Source organism: Anneissia japonica, unplaced genomic scaffold (genome assembly GCF_011630105.1).
Source record: "Anneissia japonica isolate Jap-2015-1 unplaced genomic scaffold, ASM1163010v1 scaffold287834_len5846547_cov211, whole genome shotgun sequence".
NCBI classification, from domain to species: Eukaryota; Metazoa; Echinodermata; class Crinoidea; order Comatulida; family Comatulidae; genus Anneissia; species Anneissia japonica.
In genome coordinates this window covers 4302030-4310956 of record NW_022704992.1, presented here as the reverse complement: position 1 = coordinate 4310956, position 8927 = coordinate 4302030, and the positions used below count along the sequence as shown (strand labels likewise).

General features: G+C 29.4%; 1 protein-coding gene across 2 annotated transcripts in view; it reads right to left on the bottom strand.

Annotated features, from left to right (window-relative positions):
• The window catches only part of LOC117104853 (trafficking kinesin-binding protein 1-like), a 34228-nt gene that overhangs the window by 10705 nt on the left and 14596 nt on the right, over positions 1-8927 (bottom strand). For both annotated transcript variants that reach the window (XM_033245701.1, XM_033245700.1), the window contains 6 exons: positions 6340-6416; positions 3551-3667; positions 2667-2764; positions 1962-2137; positions 1552-1682; positions 554-628 (listed from right to left, as the gene is read on the bottom strand). In XM_033245701.1, coding sequence (XP_033101592.1) covers positions 554-628; positions 1552-1682; positions 1962-2137; positions 2667-2764; positions 3551-3667; positions 6340-6416 — 674 coding nt within the window. The remainder of the gene's footprint in view (positions 1-553; positions 629-1551; positions 1683-1961; positions 2138-2666; positions 2765-3550; positions 3668-6339; positions 6417-8927) is intronic.

The following is an 8927-nucleotide window of genomic DNA, read 5'->3' as shown; positions in this document are numbered from 1 at the left end:
TATATATATATATATATATATATATATATGTACAAAATCATCAACAAAATCAATATCAAAAGTTAATTAGGTAAAAATATTAAAAATAGAAATACGAGAATTGTAGTGTAAAACAAATGTTAAAATGTTCTATATGGGTAAAATGTGAGATACAAAATATTAAAATAGAATTATTGCTTTCCATAAAAGTTCTGATAAAAGAATTATTTCCAAGAACAAGTTCATGTATAGAACAAGTTAGAAAGGAATCAAATTATCAATTTTCATATTTGTTGAGTTTTGCTCCCAATTTATGTAACAATATTCCTATTTCACTCAAGCATTTTGATATTCTAGTAAAGCCTAAAAATAATGACTTTGGATAAGGTTAATGATAAATTTTGAAAAAGAACAATAAGGTTTTATACTGAGCAAATACTAAAAAATATAAGTTTTGAAAACAGCATTACAATTAGTGAATATTACTTTCATTGTCCTCTACTTTGACCTGTGTAGCCTTCTTTTCAAATAATTCTGTTGAGGAACTTATTTTATTATTTAGTTTTAAACTTACCTCTATTGTCAGTTCATTTTGAGCATCTTTAGCAGCGGCAAGATGATGAGTCAGTTCTTCATTCTCTATTGTAAACTGAAGCAAATTCAAGCATTTGTTAACAATATTTCATTTCATTTTAACATACCTGTACTGACAAAACAAAATTAATGTTTATAAAAACACGTGTTAGGTGTGCCCATGAAATGAAATGCATTGTTGGTGAGGTCATAATCAATAAAATAATTCATAGCATTTTGTTTCTGTAATGTTTTTGAATACTTTGTCAGTATCTTGTAAACATGTATGGTAATTGATGCCAGGAATACATTACAATAATATTAAAAATATCATAATTTAAAAAATGACAGGGGAGAAAATGCAGTAAACGCAACTGAAGTTTGTAAGATTCCTTGAATTTAGGGAGATTTTTAGTCTATTTTGGAAGTATAAGATATTAAACTTAAAGGTTCTGGGAGACTTCAAATTCATACAAGCTGCAACAAAGCATGTATATTTCTATTTTTCTTAGATTTATACATGCTTAATGAAATTCAAAAGATCAAATTTATATAATAATAAATGTATATAATAATAATAACAATAACAATAAAAATTGCCTCTCTGGCTTTATGAACAAAAAGAAAACTAACCATGAAATATCCTGATGCTACAAGGGAATCTAACAAACAAAATGGCAAAAAAGCAGACAAAATAATTTACACTGCTCTGTTCTCCAGCAATTTGAAGCCTAAATGTTAGATGCACTGGAAGAGTATTCACAGGAGCTCTAGTGAAAATGACATCTAGCTAGCCTATCCGACAATAATAAAACAAAAAATCAGACAAAAGTAAGATTGTCAGAAAACTAAACAAGAGGAAAAATGTTGTGAAAATGTGTTCTTAAGGGACTTCTTAAATATTTCAAATGAAGATGCAAGAGTAAAAGTAAATTTTCTGGCAGCCGATTTCAAAGTAAATATCTGAAGCCTAGTTAGAGAAAGTTAATCAATTCCTACCTTTTTGTTTTTTTGCTGTAATGTGACAATCTGGGCTAACAGCCTTGTGACTTCATCCTGTTGTTTGTAACATTCATCTATCTTCTGACTCAATTCATCCATTAAAACAGCATTCCTAGTACGTTCTTCAGCTACATAACATAGGGGGAAAATAAAATTTATGTAGTTCATTATCTTTTATTATTTATTTTAATTATCCTGGTTTTTTTTTGTTTTTTTTTTGCAAATACAGTATATATATTTTATATTCTTAGCCTTGTTGATAACATTTTATCAACTGAAATACAGTGATGTTTAACACATACCATAACTCTATATTTAGGCCTAGCTCAATGATAGTAAAAAAATGAATGCTGACCAATTGACCCTAACTTTTAAATATATATGAAATGAAAAAGATGGTTTGATACCTAATTCGTAAACGCAATCTTGCATTAGCTCCTTTTCCTTCTCTTCAATTGTTTCGGCATAACTTTTTAAGTTGGTTGATTCCATTCTAAGCTCCAGATTCTGTTCTTCCAAACTGCGTACTTTCTTTTGCAGCGTATCCACGTCGATAAACTGAAAATGATACGATTTACGCTCCCTGAAGATGACACAATTTGTTGATAAGTTTTTAAAAAGGATAAGACACTTAATATTTTCACTGTACTGTTTACATAAATGTCAAGTTAATTGATAAATATCAATCAACCAAACTCAATTACCCAATCAATCAACCTCATTTGTGAATAAATTAAACAATGTTCAGCAGTTATGAAATGCTATTGGCTTAGAGAGTGGAGTTCCTTTTGGTCAGGGAGAAAATCTCAACCACCAAACCATAGCTCTAAACAATGGATTCATCACCCAGCACTCAATTTGAAATAAGACCATCATGTTGCTTAGGTTTTAAAAATAATAATTAAATAAATAAATTTTTTTTGGGTAGTTCAAGCTTTTGAAGTGCACTGTTGTGTTGATGCTCCATGAGCATCTTTCTAGATGGATACCGGCGCAAATAAAAAGTTTTCATTACTATTATTAAAACAAACTTTCCCACCCCAACAAAATATCCTCAACACCAAATCTACTACTACATGAATTACCCAACCCCCATAAATAAAAAGCCTTACTCTTGCAATTCATCTTCACTGTCATTGTACGTTATGTCATTAGTATAGATCTGAAGAAGCTGTTCTTTCAATTTCATTTCATGTCGAAGCTGCGTATTCTAAGGAATAATGAATACACAAACATTATTTTTCAAAAACCTTGGATGTTTCTTTTTAATTTGAGAACATTATCATAATCACTATTGGCAAGTTAATTTCTGCTCAACCTTGGCATAATAAAACACAATCACTATCGTCATCATCATTTTCATCTTTAACTCTCACACACTCTGAAGAATTACAACCATAGTATCATCACCATGGATATTACCATAGCAACAGTAATTATTGAAATCAAACAACAAGAAGGTAAACTTAATCAAGCATCACAAGAGAAGCAAGTACAAAACATTGACATGAAGTCAAATTTATGATGAATACACTTTGATGCAACAGATTGCATTAAATTAATTTTAAAATTTAGTTTTCTGAGCTGTGGGCACAGCATTTTCAAGCACAACCAATTCATTAATTGACAAATATAGTAATATTATGTGCAGATTTTAGTCAGACATTAATTAACTCTCAACGATTCTTTCCACATTCTTTACTACTAACCTGGTCTGTGATCACAGTTAGTCATTAATCACTCGTGTTTAACTTATCTTCTGGGCTTTTATTTATGAAAGTAATATTATGTACAGGTTTTAATCAGCCAATAATTAGTGTAACTCTCAAAAAATTCATTCAACTTTCTTCACTACTAACATGGTGGTCTGTGATCGCCATTAGTAGTTCATCACTCGTGTTTAACTTATCTTTTGGCTTATATTTATGTACAGGTTTTAATCAACCTATAATTACCGTAACTCTGAAAAATTCTTTCAACTTTCTTTACTACTAACCTGGTCTGTGATCACCGTTAGTCGTTCATCACTCGTGTTTAACTTATCTTCTAGGCTTTTATTCTGTAGCAGCAATGTCTGGCCAATCTTTGCAGCCAATTCTAGATCCTTCTCTTTCTGAAATATCATCATTAAAATAATGTGTAAATATATAATTAATGCGCAAACATGACAAAAAAAATAAGCAAGGAATTGGTAGTAGCAAGTTATTAGACCAACTGCACTTGATTGAAATCTAATGATAGAAACATAGGTTTTTCCAATACTTCTAAAAACATTGGGTGGTACGATATTGAAGCTGTCATATCTCCAAGTGCCTGACCTAAATTTTCAGGTTTCTCAACTAGGTACAATTAAGTTATCTTTACTTTTATCATTGAAAGCATGATTTTCAAAAAAATATAAAGTAAACAGCAACAGGTGAAAATAATATTTATTCTGAACTTGACCATCCCACATAAAACAAACAACAGTCAACCAAAAAAAAATGTTAATTTACATAGATATCAACATGAGCAAACACAGAGATAAATATTCTAGAGAATAAGTGGTATAGTAGTTTCAAGAGGTATGGCCAATGTCAAAGGCTACAGAATATAAACACACTATTCATACAAATTATCATCTGCTTTTGATGGAGTATTCTTTTTTTTTTTTACTGGGGTATTGATGACGGTTGCAATAATTGGCTAATACATACCATAAAAGATAAAACATCCCACACAATTTTTTTTTTTTACTAGGGTATTGATGACGGTTGCAATAATTGGCTAATATACATACCATAAAAGATAAAACATCCCACACAAAACAAACAACAGCAGGGAAAATGGGCTGTTTTTATACAGACATGTTTGAACATGGGCAAACAAAAATAAATATTTTATTTGAGATACTGAGCGATCTCCCATTTTATCTATAGTTACTCAGGTACCAGATTAACTCCACCTATATCGAAAACTAAGAGGTTTAGACAGTCTTTTGTACCCAATTCTATCCATATATTTAATAGACGTGCCAAAAGGTGATTATCGTAATTCTCCATCCCTGCTAATTTTTAAATGGAATTTTCTTGCATACTGCCTATATGTATTTTAATATAAACGCAATAATTTTATACTAGTCTAAACCTGGTCTTAACCATTTAACATGCAATAATTTTATACTATTTTAATGCATTTTCTGCTCTTTGTCTTCACTGCCGATATATATTTTAATATAAACGCAATAATTTTATACTATTTTAAACCTGGTCTTAATCTTTTAACATGCAATGCAATAATTTTATACTATTTTAATGCATTTTCTGCTCTTTGTCTTTCATCTTCGTCCTGTGTTTAAATAATATATCTTAATACTTTTTACTGTCTTTTAATGTTTTTATAGTTTATCTTACTGTTCTAACATTACTTAATACTTATATTTATGTTTGATTGCTTTGCTTCAAAACACATTTCTGTTATATTCATGTATAATAGACTGAATAAAATGAATTGAATTGAATTGAATCTACAGTAGCTTTTTAAAGTATGCATAACAAAGATAAGGCATATTACATAAATCTTTTATATTTGCATTATCATCTGCATTTGATAATTTTTCTCAACTAGGTACAATTAAGTTATCTTTACTTTTATCATTGAAAGCATGATTTTCAAAAAAAATATAAAGTAAACAGCAACAGGTGGAAATATTATTTATTCTGAACTTGACCATCTCACATAAAACAAACAACAGTTCACTAAAAAAAAATGGTTAATTTAAATAGGTATCAACATGAGCAAACACAGAGAATAAGTAGTATAGTAGTTTCAAGTAGGCATGGCCAATGTCAAAGGCTACAGAATGTAAACAAACTGTTCATACAAATTATCATCTGCATGCAACAATAGCAGGGAAAATAGGCTGTTTTTGTACAGATATGTTTGAACATGGGCAAACAAAAAAAAAACATTATATTTAAGATACTGAGCTATCCAGCTTTTTAAAGTATGCATAACAAAGATAAGGCATATACATAAATCTTTTATATTTGCATTATCATCTGCATTTGATAATTTTTATTTTCATTTTACCACTTTACTGATGATTGGCTATATAAGTAATCGGTAATACAAACCATATTTTTAGATAACTATAAAGTAATAATGATACTCTATAAAAATGCAGATGATAATTTAAGCTGTTCATTTGTTTATATGTGTTGATTTATGTATGACATAGACAAACACACATGCAATTAAAGTCAATAATATTACATGCCTCAATGAAGGAGCTACTAGGCTTTACATTTAGGATTGTTTTTTGAGTTTTCATTATATTGGGTCATCTCTTTTGTACCTGAAAGTAACTTGTATGATTTGTAATAAAGTAATATAAATATTTTATTAGTATTGTTTATCAAATTAAATTTATTGTGCTCACATCGGACCAGTAGCCATAAATCTACATAAATATAACTACACAAAGTATCTAAGAAAATATATTCATTGTCAATTGTTGACAATAATATTTTTTTTAAATATACAGTAATACTAATTGACTAACTTCACATTATTTATTTGTTTTTGTATGAAAAAAAATGAATGAAAACATTAATACACTAAGCAAAACCTATTCTAATGAGGATATTTGTCTGGCATCCAGGAAATTAAGTTAAAAAAAGTCTGTACAACCTCTGACATGTTATTTGGGAACATATAATAAACATCAATCTTATGTACACACAATTATTAGCACAGTGGGCGCCTTTTAGGCGGATACTGGCGACAAACATTTATCTACTTTACCTCATCCAGTAACTTGGTGACAGCGTCTACATCATTATAGGTCTTTTTCATTTGCACCATCCTCTCTGAACATAAAGCTGAAAGATACGAATATTAATAATTCTTACCAATTTAAGGGACTATAATCAGATGGGTGGATTGTTATTGGTTTGGGAAATTTCAAAGGACTAGGAAGAGTAACTGAGTGACTGACTGTAGGGACATGGAAATGTAATATAGAAAACAATTAGTGGAAAAGGCTGGAAAACAAAGAATGAAGTCATCCACAGCGAGGCAACAGCAAAGAGCTTAAGTCGAGAGTTGGACTCAATCTGATTGTTTGCATATTTGTTTGAAAACAATAAAATAAAATTCATCAAATACACATTTTAACAAAGAAGCCATCAAAAACAATAACAAAATACTTCGGACAACAACTATGAATAAATTGTTGTACCAAGTTTCTCAACAGCATACCAAAATTATTTTGTGTGTCACACCAATCAGTAGCAGCCAAATTTCTTAATATCATCCAGTTAAAGAAAATCATATGAATAATCAAAGAGGAACTTGCTGCAATACAATAGCTAATACGAGCTCAACAATTGATTCTTAAACAATAATAGACCTTTCATCCCACCCTTTACTTGAGATTCCTTTCGGCAGATCCGAGCAATTGAAAAGGTCACCTGTTGTTACAATTGCCAAAATGTTAAATAATAAGTTGTAGATGGTTGTTATTTTTCTTTTTCCATAATGTTTTTTTATGCATTACAGTATAGGCCTATTGCAGTCTTTTAATAAACTACGGTTTGAGCCCTCTTAGCTGCATGCCAGTCAATTTGAGTGAGTGAATGAAGTATACCTGAATATTTATAACAATAACAACCATAATACTAAGTATACAATTTTGAATGAAACACTTCTAAAATGACAATTTCATTAAAAAATTGTTTTCCAATAAAAATGTATTCCAAAATGTACTAATCTATTAAAACAAACTAGGGATGGTACTTCTTAAATAATTTATTTATCAGTATATTTGAAACACTAGAAATCATATTGGTATAATGTATGTTGGTTTGTTATTAGGTGTACAGTAAGGTGTACCAATAATTTTACTAAGGACTGGTGAATACATTTTTTTAAGTCATCAAGGTTATAGGATCTGGAAACAATTTAAAGAAATGCAATAGGCAGGTGCATATTCTTGTTATAACAAAACGGAAACCAAAAGGATTTAATTTTATTCCCACATCAGCAGAATCTTGAAAGCGTACCAAATTAAATGACTTACACACATCAATATTAACTCCTATTTTAACAGAACCTTTTTATATAACAAATTACCAGCATCTATTTTATATTCAGCAAACATATTTATATAGTAATATATATTCTAAATTTATAAATGAATCAATAAAATCCTTTGAAGCACAAATTAATATGCATAAAACGATTGTTCCTTGTCTCTGTATTGATAGTTCAGTTTCTTTAAAGAGAATACTTTTCTTTTGTACTGATTTTATTTATATTGACATGATGCCTGAAATAGAGAGAATTGAATTGAAAATAGCAATATCACTATAAATCAAAACACAAGTTTTATAATTTCCTTCTAAAATTTGATATCGGTAACCTTTCATATCTAGACGACAATGCAAGAAAAGAATAATTTCAATCATGAAGGTGACATTATTGCTGTAACAATAGGCGACAATTTTTTTAATACCTTGTTCCGCAAACTTATTTTTTTTAAAGAACAGAGGCCGGAAAAAAATAAATAAAATTTTGTTTTCTTGTTTTAAAGATTTTGCCAAAATATCCAGACAGAGGAGAAAATAAAAATTGAATATTATTGGAGAATGTAAACAATGTAGTAATGGGATGGTTAAATGCTTTAAATTTGTATAATTAGTAAGAAAATATACATATCTTATTTTTGGAGATTTCAAAGCAGTGGCAGGCGTAATACAAATAAAGAAGCGCTTTTATTTTTTTCTGAAATTTCATGCAGCTAATTGGCCAAAAATAAAATCTTAGTTGTAATGGAAATCATCATCATTGTGGACGGGTGTTCACTAAACAAAGTATAAAAAAGTCTGGCCTTATGTGAGAAAAGAGGAATCTTGGTATTTCTACATTCTTTAATTGCAACAAAAACTGGATTGTAAATATACAAAAAGAAAAATACCAACATTATAAATTAAGACATGGGAAAAAATAAATAAAAAGAATTAAAATAGGATTTGAACCTTGGAAAGGCAAGCACCCTAACCACAGCTCCATGATCACTACCATGAATAACAAATAAATAATAGATATTGATGATTACCTGACAAAAGTTTTAAATCAAACTTTATGTAAAAGTTTTTATGGTTTATGATTAGCTCAGTATACATCAATGCTCTGCTGATATTGTCCTCAGCGTTAGTCATCACACGCAAAACATCGGCCAATGAAAACATTCTCGCCATTATAGCTCTCGATAATGGTTATCCACAAAAATATTCAAAAATTATCTAGACTTGGATCATAATTAAAGAATACCAAGCAGACTATGTACAAAGCAAAATAGTAAGGCTTAGAGGCTCAGAATAAAAAGAAAA